This window comes from Ruditapes philippinarum, unplaced genomic scaffold, assembly GCF_026571515.1.
Source record: "Ruditapes philippinarum isolate M1 unplaced genomic scaffold, ASM2657151v2 ctg9911_1_1_1_1, whole genome shotgun sequence".
In the NCBI taxonomy this organism is placed as follows: Eukaryota; Metazoa; Mollusca; class Bivalvia; order Venerida; family Veneridae; genus Ruditapes; species Ruditapes philippinarum.
Genome location: NW_026860992.1, coordinates 58396 through 79602, shown reverse-complemented (window position 1 = coordinate 79602; position 21207 = coordinate 58396). Strand labels below are relative to the sequence as shown.

Sequence of the window (21207 nt, the reverse complement as noted above, 5' to 3'; positions counted from 1 at the left end):
CCCAAAGGACGGACCGACGCGACAAAGCGAATCCATTATAGCCCCCCCCACATTTTGTGGTGGGGGTATAATAAACGTACCTCGGGTGATTTTGCATGTAATGTAAATATCTCTGCCTGCAGTTCTCGAACTCGTGCTTCAAGCTTCATGTTCTCTTCACCGAGGGTACAAACTTCCTGCTTTAACTGGGTCAACTCATCGGCACTACCTAATCGTGCACTTACATCCGCCTCTAACTGAAAGTTTCTCTCCTTTAATCTTTTGATTTCCTCTTCTAATTGCTGAAAAAACAAATAAGATAAAAAAGATAAGAGAATTGAATCAAGCTGATGAGTATACAATTTGATATAATCAAAATCTGGAAAAGGTGATCCGTTGAAAGTACTAATCACAACAAAGTACATGAAAATTGCAGACTTGTTTTGATAAACTTTGTACAGAAGAGATAATAAACAAGAGGGCCATGATGGCCCTAGATCGCTTCCCTGGCCCATCAACCACATACGAGCAATGTCTGCATCCTGACCAAGTTTGATGATTATGGAGTCAAAAATGTGAACTCTAGTGTGATAACAAGATTTTTCCATCTTTGGGCAGTGTGACCTAGCTTTTGACCCCAGGTGACCCATATTCAAACTTTACTTTGAAATCATCAAAACAACCTTCCTGACAAATTTCCAGAATATTTGGATCAAAACTGCAGCCACTAGAGTGTTAACAAGATTTTTCTGTTTTTAGCTCCTAGTTTTGACCGGAGATGACCCATATTCAAACTTGACCTAGAAATCATCAAAACAACATTTCTGACTAATATTCAGGATATTTGGATCAAAACTGCAGCCACTGGAATGTTAACAAAATTTTTCTATTTTTAGCTCCTGTGACCTAGTTTTTGACCGAAGACGACCCATATTCAAATCTGACATAGAAATCATCAAACAACCCTCCTGACCAATTTCCAGGAAATTTGGATAAAAACTGCAGCCACTAGAGTGTTAACAAGCTTTATCTATTTTTGGCCCCTGTGACCTAGTTTTTGACCCTAGATGACCCATCTTCAAACTCGACCTAGAAATCATCTAAACAATCTTCCTGACAAATTTCCAGAATATTTGGATCAAAACTGCTGCTACTAGAGTGTTTACAAGATTTTTCTATTTTTAGCTCCTGTGACCTTGTTTTTGACCCGAGATGACACATTTTTAAACTCGATCTGTATTTCATTGAGACAAACATTCTCACAAATTTTAATGATGATCCAATCAAAATTGTGACTGCTAGACTGTTAACAACCCATAACTCACGAAGACGGACGCCGGACATAGCCCCATCACTATACTTCGTGGTCAGGTGAGCTAACAAGAGCACCGCTAGGCGGAGCATTATATGCCCGAAAGTGTTTTTTTTTAGTAAGGATGAAACATTTGTAAGACATGGGAATTCGCAGTTCATCCTATAAAATTTTACAGCTGTAGGTTGATCAATACTTAAGTTATTAATAATGACCTTAACCTTTGACCTTGTGACCCCAAAATCATAGGGGTCTTCTACCTTATATGGACAATCATCCTAAGAAGTTTGAATATTGTGGGCCAATTGGAACTTTAATTATGCTCTAGAAACTGTTTTCAGCATTCAGGTAAAAGTGACTTTGACCTTTGACCTTGTGACCCCAAAATCAATAGGGGTCTTCTACCAAATATGGACAATCATCCTATGAAGTTTGAATATTGTGGGCCAAATGGAACTTACATTATGCTCCGGAAATTGTTTTTGGTTTTAAGGTAAATGTGACCTTGACCTTTGACCTAGTGACCCCAAAATCAATAGGGGTCTTTTGCCCAATATGGACAATCATCCTATGAAGTTTTAATATTGTGGGCCAAATGGAACTTAAGTTATGCTCCAGAAACTGTTTTCAGTTTTAAGGATATAGTGACCTTGACCCTTGACCTTTTGACCAAAAAAATCAATAGGGGTCTTCTACCCAATATGGACAATCATCCTATGAAGTTTGAACACTGTGAGCCAAATGGAACTTAAGTTATGCTCCGGGAAACTGTTTCCAGTATCAAGGTAATAGTGACCTTGACCTTTGACCTTGTGGCCCCAAAATCAATAGGGGTCTTCTACCCATTTTGGACAATCATCCTATGAAGTTTGAACATTGTGGGTCAATTGGAACTTAAGTTATGCTCCGGAAACTGTTTTCAGTATCAAGGTAATAGTGACCTTGACCTTTGACCTTGAGACCCCAAAATCAATAGGGGTCTTCTACCCAATATGGACAATCATCCTATGAAGTTTGAACATTGTGGGTCGAATGGAACTTAAGTTATGCTCCGGAAACTGTTTTCAGTTTGAAGGTCATAGTGACCTTGACCTTTGACCTTTTGACCCCAAAATCAAAAGGGGTCTTCTACCCAATATGGACAATCATCCTATGAAGTTTGAACATTGTGGGCCAAATGGAACTTAAGTTATGCTCCGGAAACCAAATTGCTAACGGACGGACGGACGTTCTCACAGGACAGTAATTATGTGGCTACTCTATTGTTCTCTCTATTGTTCTTTTAGCCACGCAAAAGAAAAATAGCCTAATAAAAGCATTACGGAATGAATGACATCAAAGAGAACCTATTGTCCCTCTAGCCACATAATTACTCTCCTGTGAGTGCGGACGGACAGACAGACAGACAGACGGACGCCAGGGGGTATAACAAAATATGCCCTTTCGGGCATATAACAAAAGAGGGCCATTGAACTTAAAGACAGACAAACAGTTATTTATGTAAGCATATTTATACAGCAAATAATAAAAGTGTTATAGAACAAAATACTTTTCATCATATAAATGTTCATATTAAATCACTTACACCTTGAATAGCATTATTTTTTTTTGCAAAGAAATATTATATAATATTATAAATAATATCATGATATCCAAATGATACATTTCTATTGTTCTGACTTATTGACCATACAATGTATATGATTTACCGGATTTTAGCCACCTTTGTTTAAGCAACAGCAAAAGTAAATCTATGTTATTTTGGATCATCCTTCCTATATAGATCTACCCTAGGGGATTCTCATTGCTGTATAGAGGAGGATTGACTCCTTGTTAGAAAGGAGAACAATTATACCACCATCAGATGGATGGCAAGATATGTGGGATTTGGATCTACACCATACTGATGGTGTGAATGAGTTCACTATGAAATAACAGAACAATGTTCCACTTGCTATGTATCTCAAATTTTACAAGAATTAGACTGTTTACAATGAAAATAAACTATAAATTTTAACAAGAGCTGTCACAGGAGACAGCGAAGCTCGACTAATAAAATACTGGACGCATTAAGGAAGACAAACCTATGAAAGAAAAATCAATTATGTATAATTATGTTTTAAGTTATAGTAAAAAAATAACATTGTTAACATAAATTCCAAGATCAAGGGGAATTATTCTAGAAATAGACTCGCTAGAGTTATGAACCTTGTCACACAATATGTGTGTAATGATAAGAAATATATATTTGAAGTTTGAAGTAGATACCTTAAAAAGTAAAGAAGTTATAATATTTCGTAAAGAAAATCCTAAGTTCAAAGAGAGATAAATCTGTAAATATTGCTTCAGGAGTTATGAACATTGTCAAATGTAATTCCTTAATAAGGAATAAGTATTTGAAGTTTGAGGTAGATACCTTTAAAACTAAACAAGAGGGCCATGATGGCCCTGAGGTCACTCAACTGTATATAGCCCCCTCCTCCCCACCCCCTGCAGGGCCAATTTTAACACAAGGGCTTTTATTTGAACAAACTTGGTAGACACCCATAAGAAGATGTTTTATGCTAAACATGTAAGCTCTAGCTCATTGGGTTTTTTTAAAGAAGATTTTTTAAGTTTTTACTATACACATATAGTTAAAAACAATGACACCCCTGGGGCAGGGCCAGTTTTAACCCCAGGGCTTTTATTTGAACAAACTTTGTAGACACTTACTAGAAGATGTTTCTAGCTATATGAGTTTTTTCAAAGAGATTTTTTAAGTTTTTGCTATACACATATAAGGAAAATCAATGACCCCCCGGGGCTGGGCCAATTTTGACCCCAGGGCTTTATTTGAACAAACTTGGTAGACACCCATTAGAACATGTTTCATGCTAAATATCTTAGCTCTAGCTCTTTGAGTTCTTTAAAAGAAGATTTTTAAGTTTTTACTATATGCATATAGGGAAATTCAATGACCCCCCGGGGCAGGGCCAATTTTGACCCCAGGTCTTTTATTTGAACAAACTTGGTAGACACTCATTAGAAGATGTTTCATGCTAAATATCTTAGCTCTAGCTCTTTGAGTTCTTTAAAAGAAGATTTTTAAGTTTTTACTATATGCATATAGGGAAATTTAATGACCCCCCGGGGCAGGGCCAATTTTGACCCCGGGGCTTTTATTTGAACAAACTTGGTAGACACTCATTAGAAGATGTTTCATGCTAAATATCTTAGCTCTAGCTCTTTGGGTTCTTTAAAAGAAGATTTTTTAAGTTTTTACTATATGCATATAGGGAAAATCAATGACCCCCTGGGGCGGGGCCAATTTTGACCCCAGGGCTTTTATTTGAACAAACTTGGTAGACACTTACTAGAAGATGTTTCATGCCAAATATCTAAGCTCTAGCTCTTAGGGTTTTTTAAAAGAAGATATTAAAAGTTTTTTCTTTCGGTTGCCATGGCAACAAGAGTTCTGCATGGAATTAAATTCTTTCAACAATTTTTAAAAGTGACCACCAAAGGAACATTCCTGTGAAGTTTGGATGAAATTGGCTTAGTGGTTTATGAGGAGATGTCATTTAAAGTAAAAGTTTACGGACGGACGCCAGATGAAAAGCGATCACAAAAGCTCACCCTGTCACTTTGTGACAGGTGAGCTAAAAAGTCATAGTAAAAAATAACATTTTTCTACTAAAAAATCTAAGTTTATGGGGATATAATTCTTGCAATATTGGTGCTAGAGTTATGAACCTTGTCACATAAGCTGTGGATGATGATAAGGTACATTATTTGAAGTATGAAGTTGATCCCTAAGAAATAAAGAAGTAACAGTAAAAAACTAGAACTATCACTAAATGTGATTAATACCCCCACAAGACTGCTTCGGAAATGAGGATGTTACTAGTAACAGAATACCTTGTAAAAGAATTGAAATATAGAGTTATGGTTGTGGGCAATTAAAGATAGTTGTGGTTCTTGTATATTGCATTTCCTTTCAATGTGGTTGGCCATTGATGAAGTTTTAGTAATAAGTCCAGAAAGACAAAGAAAAGGAACAAAGGGCAATAACTCTATAAATACTGAAGATTGAGTTATAGTTCTTGTGCAATGCACTTCCTCTTTTTGTGCTTGACCATTGTATGAAGTTGTTTTGAATTTCAACCAGTACGTTTTAAGTTATGCTCCAGACAAGGAAAAGTATCAAAGGGCAGTAACTCTGTATTTTGTCAAAATGGAGTTATGGCTCTTATGCACTGCACTCCCATTTAATGTCCTTGACAACTGTATGAAGTTGTATTGAATTCCAAACAGTAGTTTTCAAGTCATGCTCTGGACAAGGAAAAGTAACAAAGGGCAATAACTCTGTAATTTGTCAAGATGGAGTTATGGTTCTTGTGCACTGCACTTCCTCTCAATGTGCTTGACCATTGTATGAAGTTATATTGAATTCCAACCATTAGTCTTCAAGTTATGCTCCGGACAATAGAAAACAATGGAAAAGTAACAAAGGGCAATAACTCTGTAATTACTTTAGATAGAGTTATGGTTCTTATGCACTGCACTTCCCCTGACTGTGTTTGACAATTGTATGAAGTTGTTTTGAATTCCAACCAGTAATTTTCAAGTTATGCCCCGGACAAGGAAAAGTAACAAAGGGCAATAACTCTGTAATTAGTCAAGATAGAGTTATGGTTCTTGTGCACTGCACTTCCTCTCAATGTGCTTGACCATTGTATGTAGTTATATAGAATTCCAACCATTAGTCTTCAAGTTATGGTCCGGACAAAAGAAAGCAACGGAAAAGTAACAAAGGGCAATAACTCTGTAATTACTTTAGATAGAGTTATGGTTCTTGTGCACTGCACTTCCCCTTATTGTGTTTGACAATTGTATGAAGTTGTTTTGAATTCCAACCAGTAATTTTCAAGTTATGCCCCGGACAAAGAAATTTAACAAAGGGCAATAACTCTGTAATTCGTCAAGATAGAGTTATGGTTCTTGTGCACTGCACTTCCTCTCAATGTGCTTGACCATTGTATGTAGTTATATTGAATTCCAACCATTAGTCTTCAAGTTATGGTCCGGACAAAAGAAAGCAACGGAAAAGTAACAAAGGGCAATAACTCTGTAATTACTTTAGATAGAGTTATGGTTCTTGTGCACTGCACTTCCCCTTATTGTGTTTGACCATTGTATGAAGTTGTTTTGAATTCCAACCAGTAGTTTTCAAGTTATGCCCCGGACAAGGAAAAGTAACAAAGGGAAATAACTCTGTAATTAGTCAAGATAGAGTTATGGTTCTTGTGCACTGCACTTCCTCTCAATGTGCTTGACCATTGTATGTAGTTATATTGAATTCCAACAATTAGTCTTTAAGTTATGGTCCGGACAAGGAAAATGCAACGGACGTCTGGACCGACCGACCGTCCGCCCAACCGACCGACCAACCGACCACCGGGTGACTCCTATATACCCCCCCAAACTTCGTTTTTGGGGGTATAATAATATTTTTTCAGGAAAATTCTAAATTCAAGGGGTGATAAACCTCAAAATATTGGTGCAAGAGTTATGAACCTTGTCACATAAGATGTGGTTGGTGATAAGGAACATGTATTTGAAGTATGAAGTTTATCCCATAAGAAATAAAGAAGTAACCATAAAAAATAGTATTTTTTAAGGAAATTCTAAGTTCAAGGGGAGATAAATCTGAAAATATTGGCGCTAGAGTTATCAACCTTATCACATAAGATGTGGTTGATGATAAGGAACAAATATTTGAACTTTGAAGTTGATACCTTAAGAAATGACAAAGTTATAATGAAAAAATTTACTGCACTAAAATTTTTATCTGAAATCTGGACGCGGACGCCGACGCCACCGCCGACGCGAGTAGTACAGCTCTCCATATACTTCGTATAGTCAAGCTAAAAAATCATAGTGACACCTGCCATAATGTAAAGAGCTATTTTCCTTGTAAACTTATGTACTAACATATATTTTTTTGCATGGAATTATTTTTACAATGATATTTAATCTTTTTTTTTTTATATTAAAAAAATGTTTAAAAAAAGGCAGAAAACATCCTTATCGCTATTACAAGCAATTTAGGTGAATTCCTCAAAGCTATGTACAGAATGTAATGAAAATAGAGGTTTCCCTAGGTTTTTAAATTGGTGATTTATATCGACGACTTTGTTTGCTAAAATCAATTCTGATAAACTAATGCACTTTATGATTACAGTTTGCTCTTGAATAAAAATATTTTGAATGTCTTAGTGAGATATGAGCTATATACTTCATAATTTTATCTTCTTTTCAATTTATCTTTAGGGTGAAAGAAAATCAATTTGTACATGCATTGCACAAGTCTAAATTGAAGTTGTAATGTTTTTATGAAATAATACAGGAAGTAATGGTAAGTGAATATTAATTAAAATCTTTATGAAATGTTACAAATAATAATAATAAATCAGCATTTTCTAATCAATTATTCTTTACTTTTGACCTATCATTTAAGGAGCTCCGATGTGGTCTCAAGCCTAAAATATAAAATTTGAAATTTTTACATACATCAAGTGAAGCACTTAAAATTGAAATATTTTCAAAGGATGATTATAAAAGAATGTGTTGAGAATGGAATTTCTTGTGTGTGTGATTGTTAGCATGACTGTAACATTTAAAATGCAAAATTGATAATTGAGCCTCATCACGACAAGACCAACATAATGGGTTTGCTACCAGCATGGATCGAGACCAGCCTGCACATCCGCGCAGTCTGATCAGGATCCATGCTGTTCGCTTACAAACCGTATAACAAGTAGAGAAACGGATAGCGAACAGCATGGATCCTGATCAGACTGCGCAGATGCGCAGGCTGGTCTGGATCCATGCTGGTCGCAAACCCACTATGTTGGTTTTGTCATGACACGGCTCATATTAATTTTGAGAAAAGAGGGAATGATTTGAAAAGATAAACAAAAGTTATTGATCCAGACCTACATAAAATGATACACAAATTTCGGAAACAATATTTCTAGTCCAGTCTTGTCAAAAAACATCATTCGAGTCCCTTTAATATCTATCAAAATTAATACTCTTGAAATATTTGCAAGAAATTGTCAATATTACAGTATATACCAATAACAAAAGATGACAAAAAGACTTTTTCCTTTTCTATTTAGAAAAATTCACTACTGAGATCTCAAATGAACATTTAAACAATGCTACAACAGTCATGAGTACAGTTCTACAACTAACAAATAAATCAACAAAACACTGTAAGCAAGAGAAAAAACACCAAGTTTCAAAAATAAACTGGATACAAAATTCAACTGGAAAACTGTAACAAGTATGGAAGCAACCATACAACGAACAGTTACTAAACAACCTGGACAGAGTAATGAAAGCAGAAAGAAGAAATCTCAGGATAAAGTGGCCAAGCCTCTTGTCACATCACCAACAGTTAGACAAAGACCTGGACGGAGTAATGAAAGCAGAAAGAAGCCTCTTGTGGTAGTAGCCATAGATTTTGGAACAGTCCATTCTGGGTTTGCATATTCCTTTCAGGGGTATGAAGACAACATAAAGTCAGGAGAACATGGAGGAATACTGCAGGAAGATAGAGTACCTACAATATTGTTATTAAAACCAGACAAAACATTCCATTCATTTGGACAAAAAGCACAGACTGATTTTCATGAGCTTTCTCAATGTGACAGAACCAAATTTTACAAATTTGAAAATTTTAAAAATGAAAAAAAACCAAAAGAAATTTAAAATTTGAAAAAGAAATGGTATTTAAAAAGGGGATTTTTTCTGGAAAAACCACGGGGGAAAGTTTATGACATTTTTTTCCCAAAGCAAAAAAACATCAAAAAGGAAGCACCCTAAAATATTTTGGGGGAATCAAATTTAAAATTTGAAAAAAATTTGACATGAAAGGGGGAATGAAAACAATTCCGGGGCAATTTTTCCTTCTGACTTCAGCACGTAAATTTATGGAAAAGCTTCGACAAGGGCGGGGAATTCCCCAGAGAAAAATTACGACTTTTTTTCTTGAGCCTAAAGGGGGAAAGCAGCTTTAAAACAGTAAAACCAAAAGGGAATAATAAACAGAAAAAATTAAACCGAGGGGTTTTTTAAACATACTTCTAAATTTAGGGGGAGGGACAAAAAAGAAAATATGTGCCCCAAAAAAAATTAAATAGAGGGGTGGCAAAATCCCAAAAAAAATACCAAAGCTACGGGAAAAAGCCTCGGGTGGAAAGTGAGTAAAAGGTTATTTAAACAGGGTTTGGAAAATTTTAGTGGGAAAAAGGGGGTAGGGGAATTTAATTTTTTTTAATTATTACTTCATCAGCCTGTGTTACCCTTTGTTGGTTTATTTAAAAGAAGAAAGAGTTTAAAATCACAAAAAAATTAAAATTTGCAACGAAAAGGGGGTTGTTTTTCATGTCTTTAAAAGAAAAAACCCAAGGGAAAAAATTTGGAAGGGATAAAAATAGAAAAAGTCAAAATATGCCAAAAAATTTGAGTAAAATTTCCCAAATTGAAGCGTGACTTACATTTCAACAAAAAATTTGCGGGAAGAATTTTTAAAACCCACCCAAGTTGATAAAATTTAAAGCAAGTTTGGCTGAAGTACTAAACCAATGTGATGAAAATGAAATCAAAAACAATCATTTTAGTTGGAGGGTACAGTGAATCTCCCTATGTAAGGGAGAGAATTCAGTCAACATTCAGTAACATGAGAGTTATCCTTGTAGATGATGCTAGACTGGCTGTGTTAAATGGGGCAGTGATGATGGGCTGGAAACCTAAAAACATCATACAACGTAGGTCCAGGTACACTTATGGGTTTGATAATAGAAAACCATTTAAAGTGGGAGTAGATCCAGAACAACTTAGGATTAATTGTGATGGGGACATTTATTGTGACATGATATTTTACAAGATGATAGAAAAAGGTCAGATAGTGGAGTGTGGACAGACATTTATATTTGAAGGGTATGAAAACAGCCACTTCAGCAGGAAGAAAACATAAAATGAAACTTAATAGTCTATATAGATCTACCAGAGAGGATCCTCGATACTGTATAAAGAAGGAGGACTGTAGCTTAGTAGGACAAGTAAAAATTAAAAAACCACCCAGCAGACGGATGGCCAAAGATATCTGGGCAGTATGATCTAAGCAACTTTTTGTTGCGTGAAACTGAGTTCCATTGTGAAGTAATTTGATCTTAATACAGGAAACAAGAAAATGAAGACAAATGGATTTTTTCTGTAATTATAAACAGTAGGGCCTGAAGAATAGAGGATTGATAAAAAATTGTTTGGTCTTTTACTTTTTTTTTCCTTAAAAATGGTCATTCCTTTCAAACAGGACAAAAGGTATAAGTTTACTGAAGAAAAACGCTTTCAAAATCCCACATTTTAGCCATGACTTAATTTAGTGATGTTAAATTTTTGGATACTGCAAAATTTGTATTTATTTTATTCCCTCACAAGGAAGTGCTATATTTCTACTTTGTAATGTGTTAATGCAAGTAAATAAGAACAATACAAATAAAGGATTTACAGTAGAGTAGACATACCTCAGACAGAGTTATTGTTTTCTTAAATACTTCATTGTGATATATCAGTTATCTAAAGAAACAAAGCATATAAGACTGGTTAATGAAAAGAAGAGGAAATGATTTTTTACTTCGCAAACTTTCCTCCCTAGAGAATTGGATTGCCCTAAATAAGTACAGAAAAGGAATTGTAATGAATTTTACCATTTTACTATATCTTCAAGAAAGAAATATACCCACAAACTCGCAGTCAGTCCCGGCTAGTTTCTGGCAAATCAGGACAAAAAATTTGAGTTGTAATATTAGACAAAAGGTGAGGGCGAATTACAGAATGGTTACTAATAAGGACGAGGGTTGGGGGTGGGGTTGCAGATTTTCTGTTCAAAGGCTTATCTTTGTTTGTTTTTGGGTTTAACGTCACATCGACACAGTATAGGTCATATCGCGATGTTCCAGCTTTACTGGTGGAGGAAGACCTCAGGTGCCCTCCCGTGCATATTTCAGGCACGAACGGGCACCTGAGTAGAGCCAGCGACGTTCCGTAAGCTAGCTGGATAGCTTCCTCACCTGAAAGAATCCAAAGTCCCTGTCGGGATTCGAACCCACAGCAGTGAGGGGCAAGTGATTTGAAGTCAACGACCTTAACCACTCGGCCATGGACGCCCCAAAGGCTTATCTAAAAGGCTATTCAGAATAACAGTTGAATTCAGCAGGGATTGAACGCATAAACCCTGGAATTGCTGTCAAACAGTCTTTCCCAAGATGTCATTTATTCTATGACACAGTTCATTCAGGAATTCAGTTTTAAGGGATTTTATTTATTAAAATACAAAAAATTGAGCTACCAACAGTATAAGGCAGGGCTCCAGATAAGATGCGTATATGCGTAAATTACGCATGGAAATAACACATTTACGCATTCAAAACAAAATTTAAGCGTATAAAAAAATGCACACAAAAATCAGGTTACCCATTGGGAAACATTTCTTTCGCTTACGTAACCGATAGTAAACTCGGTGATTATTTCGTCTGAACGCTTTGCAAGCGTCTACCGGTAACTTCCTGTAGTTCTGACCATCATCGGTTGATATCGTATGTATAGTATGGTGGTGGAATTAACTTTGTATGAATGCTCTGCAATTACCCCAAAGCGTCTAACGGTAACTTCCTGTAGTTCCGACTATCATCGGTTGTTATCGTATGTATAGTAAGGTGGTGGAATTAACGCAATTGGTACAATGTCGCTGTCAAAAGTTAAAACTATTGACTTGTATTTTCAGCCGAAAAAAATCAACCCAAAGGTAATTGTGAAGATTATAATTAATAAAATAATTAGCGCTGCCACGTATGAGCAACAGAAACATGCCTCAGGTTCAGATAAAACGTATGCCGTTTGGCAATGCAAGATTATAAACCAAGGGAGTCCAAAAAGCAAAGGAAATGACTTATCTTGTATTACAAGTATAATAATACAATAAGCATGGAAGCATAATAAATGTTTTACTCTTTTACATGCATTTTAAGGAGTAAAAATACTCCTGCCAAATTTCAGATTTCAAGTTTAACTCATTCACAACAATATCAATGAGTAAATAGTCATTGCCCTAAAAAATTATCTGGAGCCCTGATAAGGCCTGATCAGACTGTACGGTGACTAACATTTTTGGTTCCAGCAGGTTGAGTGTTAAAATAAGGGCCTTAGGCTCTATATACAAATACAAGAGGGTCATGATGGCCCTGAAAGCGCTCACTGGGGTGGGGCCAATTTTAACCAAAGGGCTTTTATTTGAACAATTTTGGTAGACATCCATTAGAAGATGTTTCATGATAAATATCTAAGCTCTATCGCTTCTGGGTTTTTAAAAGAAGATTTTTAAAGTTTTTACTTTACACATAATTATAGGGAAAAACAATGATCACCCCCCCCCCAGGTGGGGCCAATTTTGACCCCAGGGAATTTATTTTAACAAACTGCTACAAACTTACTGGAAGATATTTCATGCTTGGTATCTAAACTCTAGCGCTTTTGGTTTGTAAAAGAAGATTTTTTCAGTTTTTTCTATACGCATAAGGAAAATCAATGACCAATTTTAACACCAGGGCGCTTATTTGAACAAACTTGGTAGACAACCATTAGGAGATGTTTCATTCTAAATATCTAGCTCTAGCTCTTTGGGTTTTTAAAAGAAGATTTTTTAAGTTTTTACTATATACATAAAGGGAAAAACAATGACCCCCTGGGGCGGGCCAATTTTGACCCTAGGGTTTTATTTGAACAAACTTGGTAGACACCCACCAGAAGATGTTTCATGCCTAAAATCTAAGCTCTAGCTATTTGAATTTTTTAAAAGAAGATTTTTTAATTTTTAGTAAAATCAATGACCCCTGGGGTGGGCCAATTTTGACCCTAGGGCATTTATTTGAACAATCTTGGTAGACACTGACTAGATGATGTTTCGTGTAAGCTCTTTCGTTTCTTTAAAAGAAGTTTTTTCTTTTGGTTGCATGGCATTAAATTCTTTGAACAATTTTTAAAGTTCACTAACAAAGGAACATTGCTGTGAAGTTTGGATGGAATGGCTTAGACGTTTATCAGGAGATGTCGTTTAAAGTAAAAGTTTACGGACAGACACCGGACTAAAGTGATTACAAAAGCTCACCATGTCACTTTGTGACAGGTGAGCTCAAAGGGCAACATTGCTCAAGCCCCCAGCACTGACTTGAGCGATACTCAATTTTCAACACTTTTAAAGGCAGGAATCAATCATTCCACAGGAACAGAAACAACACTTTCCCAATTTGCTACTTGCCTCAACACAGGTTATAAGTTCTACGGAGGAGGAAAACCCTGCATAAACTTATGCAAAAAGAGTTAAAATGTCAGTTAAGCCAGTATGACTAAAACACATTTAACTAACACATTTAAATTTAAGTATCTCCATTATTGAACTAAATTTTTATTACACTGAACTCTTCTGAGTTAACTTTAACTTTCTCAAGTGGGCCTCTGGGACAAGATATCTAGCCTCAGACAAATTTATTCACATTGAGACAATGAAGAACATACATCTTTAATATCAAGATTTATAATTTCATCTGTTTCATACCACCAAAATTTAACCGTTATACAGCATATTTTTCTTGGCAAGTTGATTATTCTATCCAAATACAATTGATAGTGATTTAGTCACTTCTTTATTGTCATACAATAACTTTTTTAACAGATAAGAGAAGGGGCCCTCCCCTTATACTTGAGGGGGGGATTATTTAAATGAGTTTTCCTTTAGGGAGAACTGCATGATTCTAAAGTTTTATTGAGGGGAAGCACCCTATAAAGGGGCCAGAGTTATAAAAGAATTAAATACACTCCTAACAATAAGAGTAATTACTAATTTGACCATCATATTTTCTTTCAAATGGTGATATTACCTGTTGCCTATGGTTACCAAGTTTTGACACAGTGACAGCTTTGGTATGGGCATTTTTGGCCTCGGTTAATTCTTGGAGAAGTTGGTCATTTTCTGCCTGCAGAACATCAACCTGCTTCTCTGTGTCCGTGCTACAACCTAATATCATCTGAAAATACATAGTCATACATGTACAGAATATATTTATTTTGATAATGAAATTTGTTAAGTTTTATTTTAAACAAAATATGTAAGCTCAATTGTGAAACAAGTTCATACAACTTATATAAGTCACTTTAGAGTCTGCTTCCTTGAATTGACCAGTACCCGAGTAATATGACAAATCTTGATTGTGATATGTGACCTGACCCGAGCTTAAGCCCACAATCCCGAAGTTAAGATGCAGACACCTTAACCATTAGGTCACGGCTCCCCTATAATGACATAAAAATTTATATACCATGGTCTATGCTGCAGACCATTATCTTATGATTAAAATTCATAAAAAATTGAAACATACAAAATATATTAACAAATTTAGTTCTCTTTCACCAAACCTTCTAAAAAATATTGTTGTTCATCTAATAAAAATGATTCTCAAAGGAAAACAAATTTCTAACAATGCCTTACCTGTTTATTTCTAAAACTATGGCTTCTTTGACTAGAAATTTTATTATCAGTATTATTGCTAGAGTTATTTGCCTTTTCTAATTGCACAATAGTGTTCTTCAAGGCAGTTATCTCCCTTGAACTCTCCTCTCGAAATGTGGTCAGTTCGAGCTGAACCTCGTTCAGTTCCGCGGTCAATGATGACCGTTCAGTCTGAAGACGTTTAATATCATCAATAAGTTTTGTGGTGCTCTCTACGGGAGAGTTACTAGTGGACGTAGCTTGAGCCGCCTGCTTTGTCTGTCTTGTTCTCTTTCTTGGAGTGGTTACTGAAACAGATGCATAAAAACTGTAACTGTATTCAATATATTTGGATTTTTGGGTGCACTGTCCTTTCAAGATATTAAAGATAAAACTTTTTTTACTGTAGTGATACTGATTTGTAGAATGATAAAAATGGGTCAAAGACAGAAAAGGCCGGGTTGCATATGTATACAAAATATCATGAGGCTGTGATGTTACTTAAATTTTGGACCACTGACCAATGATGTTGAAAATTTAACTAAGTTGTTACACCGGAAGTGGATGAGTAACAGACCTGAAAAGGAATCCCGTAATATGGGACCACATGTCAATGCTGTGAACCACATATCAAGAGGCTGTGGTAAGTAGTTGCTGAGAAAACTTCCTAAACGAAAATTTCCTACTAATTTCACCATTAATGTTGAAAATTTAACTAAGTCTGCAAACAGGAAGTGGATTAGCTACAGACCTGAAATTCCACTGTATGGGACCACATGTTAATGCTGTATACCAAATATCAAAAGGTTGTTACGAAAAATTTTCTACTATTAACCATTAATGTTGAAAATTTAACTAAGTCGGCAAACAGGAATTGGATGAGCGACAGACCTGAAATCGAATCCCACTTTATGGGACCACATGTTAATGCTGTATGCCAAATATCAAGAGGCTGTGATAAGTAGTTGCTGAGAAAACTGTTACGAAAATTTCCTACTATTGACCATTAATGTTGAAAATTTAACTAAGTTGGCAAACAGGAAGTGGATGAGTGACAGACCTGAAATCGAATCCCACGTTATGGGACCACATGTTAATGCTGTATGCCAAATATCAAGCGGCTGTGATAAGTAGTTGCTGAGAAAACTGTTACGAAAATTTCCAACTATTGACCATTAATGTCGGTAGCTGCTGAGAAATCTGTTACGAAAGTTTTTCCCCTCCGCCCGCCGCGCAACATTCACCATACTATAACCCGGGTTTGCACCTGTGCAACCCGGCAAAAAATCACTGTCTTTAATATAAAGATGGGGGAAAACTGTCTAAACAAATATTTTCTAACTGTAAAAGTAAACAAGAGCTGTCAGTAGGACAGCAACGCTCGACTATTCTTAGTGCTTGATAGTAAAAAAAAATGCTTGATACAGTTACCTCCTCCTGTCTACAGGTTGGGGTAATGATGGTGAACAAGTGTGCAAAGTTTCAAAGCCATATGTCAATGGACTTTGAAAATAATTGAACTATTACAAAAACTTTAACATAAATTCTAAGTCGAAAAAGGGGCATAATTCTGTCAAAATGCTTGATACAGTTACCTCCTCCTGTCTACAGGTTGGGGTGATAATGGTGAACAAGTGTGCAAAGTTTCAAAGCCATATGTCGATGGACTTTGAAAATATTTGAGGTATTACAAAAACTTTAACGTAAAATCTAAGTCGAAAAAGGGGCATAGATCTGTCAAAATTCTTGATACAGTTACCTCCTCCTGTTTACAGGTTGGGGTAATGATGGTGAACAAGTGTGCAAAGTTTCAAAGCCATATGTCAATGGACTTTGAAAATATTTGAACTATTACAAAAACTTTAACATAAATTCTAAGTCGAAAAAGGGGCATAATTCTGTCAAAATGCTTGATACAGTTACCTCCTCCTGTCTACAGGTTGGGGTCATGATGGTGAACAAGTGTGCAAAGTTTCAAAGCCATATGTCTATGGACTTTGAAAATATTTGAACTATTACAAAAACTTTAACGTAAATTCTAAGTCGAAAAAGGGGCATAATTCTGTCAAAATGCTTGATAGAGTTACCTTCTCCTGTCTACAGGTTGGGGTCATGATGGTGAACAAGTGTGCAAAGTTTCAAAGCCATATGTCAATGGACTTTGAAAATATTTGAACTATTACAAAAACTTTAACATAAATTCTAAGTCGAAAAAGGGGCATAATTCTGTCAAAATGCTTGATACAGTTACCTCCTCCTGTCTACAGGTTGGGGTCATGATGGTGAACAAGTGTGCAAAGTTTCAAAGCCATATGTCTATGGACTTTGAAAATATTTGAACTATTACAAAAACTTTAACGTAAATTCTAAGTCGAAAAAGGGGCATAATTCTGTCAAAATGCTTGATAGAGTTACCTTCTCCTGTCTACAGGTTGGGGTGATGATGGTGAACAAGTGTGCAAAGTTTCAAAGCCATATGTCAATGGACTTTGAAAATATTTGAACTATTACAAAAACTTTAACATAAGTGGTTACGCCGACGCCGACGCTCGGGTGACTGCAATAGCTCTACTTATTCTTATCGAATAGTCGAGCTAAAAATCAATGTAAAAAACATAAAAGACCCCTAAAAATAAGAAATCCTATCCAAATCTAATAAGAAAATTCAGTTTTACTAAAAGTTTTTCATCTTTAATCATCAGCATAAAAAGGCCAGGGGCATGATTGTGTACTAGACTCTATTAGGATGAATCTTAATAAGTTTTTTTAATCACAATCATCTAAAAGAAATACTGAGGAGCATGAAAATTTTGTTGTAAAAAGGAGTCAAGACTCAGAAAAACTTGAAACCTTCTCGGAAACAAATCTAATCAATCAATCAATCAATCAATCAATCTAGTTCTGTTTACTTTTAATTATATGTCAACATTGATTTTTAATAAAAAATGATACTTTTGTTTTATCAACATTTTCAATGACTCACCAACATTATCTTCTAACTCTTTAATTTTCTCTTCCTGCTCCGAAATAATTGACTGTAAATTGTCAACTAATTGATCCTTCTCATGCATCTGCACTTCGTGAGTTTTCCGCAGAATTTTCAACTGCTGACGCTTATTACTTTCCTCCCTTTCCAACCGTGATTTATAATGACGAATTTTATCCTTACAATTCTGTAAAAATATTAATTAAAATTTTCTGAAACATTGCACAACAAAATTTGGGGGGAAAAAAACAAGAACTGTCAGTAGGGCAACGTGCTGTACTATTCTGAGTCCTTGAGAGTAAAACAAAAGCCTGGATAATGTAAAATTTTCAAAGATCAAAAAGGGCCATAATTCTGTCAAAATTCATGTAAGTTATTGGCCATGGACTGTGACCGCCTATTATGCTCTTAAATAAAAGCGTCAAGTTTCAACCGATTCCCTGTCATAGTTTTGAAGATACCAACTTGCACACAAGACATAACCAAAGAGTTACGCAGACACCAGCCTGGGTGAGTACAATAGCTTTGTATCGATAAATAAACATCAGAGGAATATCAATGATTCGTCAATATCGTTTCTATCTATGATACATCTACTAAGTACAACCACAGATTTATGCAGCCCTATCGCAAACATAATATACGGAATCAACAAATCAAGTTTAAACCTAGCAAAACTTCAAAACAATCTGTCTTTTAAAATAACCAGATTATAGCGAGTGCAATATCATTAGCAGCGAGTTATTAATAGGCTTCCATTCACTTCAGACAAACTTTTCTCGTTAAACACATGAGACGATGGCAAAATAATATTTATCATCCAGCAATAAAATTCTAGCCAATGTCTGGAAATTGATGAGACTAGCATCTAATGATAATTGTACTCCTCGCTTGACAAACAAATTTTGAATCAATAAACAAAATAAATGATGTGCTACAAAAACAAGACTAAATATACAAATGCCTGACATTTGACAATATATCAACAAAGTTACAATTCCCAAATGCCTTTTTTTTGCAGGATATTGTCTGAAGTAATAAAATCCTTCCAACTTTACTGCAGGCTTTACAAAACTACCAGAAAACATGTCCAATAGTCGGTCAGTGTGTGTCTCACTGAATCAATGAGTAGACCTATCTATTTTCATTATCATGGTTAAATCTTGATTCATCATTGCTCTACCAAATCATGTTGGTCATCCACTCTAGAAAGGTTATCCTATTCCCTGACAATTTGCTTGACAGGTCACATAGCCGGGAAAACTTTGGAAAGGCTCATGAGACTGAAAACAATCCCGAATATTCAATATGTCAACATGACATCTGGAAAACATGAACATGTCTAAAACAGATAAGTCTCAGTATTTTGTTCAATTTTCAATGCATAGCCAAGTCATTACTTTTTCAATAATTTTGTATGATAAATTATGTCAGACATATTGTCCCTATTCACCAGATTTGGCTCAGATTTTGTTTGACATTTGCCTTCAGACATTACTTTTAGGCATCCTTTTATTAAATGTGACTCAAATTATTCAAAATGTCAACAAATGTATTGCATATGATAGTCAAGTATAAACAATTCTATCTTTAACACGCTACGACAAATCTATCTTGCCAAGTTCACATGATGCTGACAATTTATCATGTCTGCAAAACAGCCAATTCCTTCTGCTTCCATGCATTACATCAGTAATTTCAAGGGGAAATTGTGGCTTTCACAAAGGAATTCTGAGGAAAATCATTATTCAGCATCAATGAATACAAGATAATCTTCTACAAAATATATTCAAAAATCTAATCACATTGTAAAATGGAATGGGTTTTTCTTGTATTACAGTAGCATAAACAGACCTTAGTTTGGTGTGAAAAGATAAATGTTTGGTCTTTAACATGAAAGGCTTATTTAGTTAACACTTTTTCAGGAAGTGGAGTCAATCAACCCTTGGAATAATTCTAATAAATAAAGAATAGTTTTCTAAATAGAAGCATAATTCTATGAGACATTTTACTTTTAGTTTATAATTCTTTCATATTCTACCATGTCAATTTTAAAATTTTCTACTTTCTATGTAGCTTGTTTAAGATGTACATCATTAATTTTACAGGAATAAGTGCAAAGATTGTTCTTAAAGACAAATACTTACTTTCAGAAAGTAAATTATCACTTTGTAATTTCTTTTAATTTTTGAAGTTTTGAAGGTTTTTGCCTCAAGGAAAATTGCTCTATTACTTGGTGCAGGGGTAAAAGAACTAGGAACAAAGTTTGGAAGATGGAGAAAGCACATTCTCTCAGAAACCGTTAAAGAAATAGTCTTAATTTCTGATGTTTTGCATACAACAAGAGCCACCAAATAAAATGTGACGAATCAGCAATACATTTTCTCCATTTTCTTTCTTTTTGGTCTGGTCACTTGCAAACACTGACCACAACTGGCAAAATGCCAAGAAAGAGGAGACAAGAAAAGATATGATACCTTAATCTGAAGTAAAGTCTCATCTCTCTGCGCGTTCTTCTCCGCTAACACTTTCTGTAATGCTCTGTATTCAACCACCGATGTCTGGCCTGAAAAGATAGCAAAATTTCCCCAAAAATTAAACATGACATCTGGGAACTTTACACTAGATTAATCAAAGTTTTGGTGAGTTTTCAAGAATATTCAGTTTCATAGACTGCCGCTCAAAATCAAGTAAGTTAGCGCTTCATTTCATCTCAAATATTTGTCAAAAATGGTTAGTGTCAGTAAAAACTTCACTTTACCTTAAACCTTTTAATTAAATAATAACTGTTGAAAAAAACGGTGATTTTGAATTTGTGTATCTTGTGGTATTCCAATTATTTAATTTCCGAGTTTCAAAGGTGGTAAGATACAAATTATTTTTTTTAAAGGACTTGCTTCAAATAAGAAACTGTAAGTTTCTTGGATTTGCGTTTTAAATTTGCATATACATGTATCTTATATTTACTTCTGAGTCATTCCTTTAAGTCACATACATAGTTACACTTTCTCATTTTAACGCACATTATCAAAGTTTTATTTAAATGTGGCCACATCTGAGTTATCACATTTTTGGTACAAAAAAAATCAAAATTGTCTGCCAAATAATTCAATAAATGGTGTACCTTAATTTAAGCCTGTTTGCACAGACTGAATCTACCCATGTGACCAGTGCAGACCAAAATCAGCAGGCACTTGTGTGCTGTTTTGTTGTGGTCTGCATTGTAAGTTGTTCAGTCAGTCCATAATTATTTTGAAGTTTTCCCTTATATAATGGAATTGTCTCGATTAAAAGATGTACCAGTCCGTGGTAAGGGTTTAAGCATGGCAAGGGTTC

General features: G+C 35.2%; 1 protein-coding gene across 1 annotated transcript in view; it reads right to left on the bottom strand.

Annotated features, from left to right (window-relative positions):
• Positions 1–80: 80 nt before the first annotated feature.
• LOC132714146 (protein Daple-like) overlaps positions 81–21207 on the bottom strand; it is a gene marked incomplete at its 3' end in the record, with an annotated part of 28380 nt that continues 7253 nt past the window's right edge. The window contains 5 exon segments of the mRNA XM_060696925.1: positions 81–281; positions 14278–14424; positions 14886–15193; positions 17869–18058; positions 20349–20437. Of these exon segments, the coding sequence (XP_060552908.1) occupies positions 81–281; positions 14278–14424; positions 14886–15193; positions 17869–18058; positions 20349–20437 (935 nt within the window).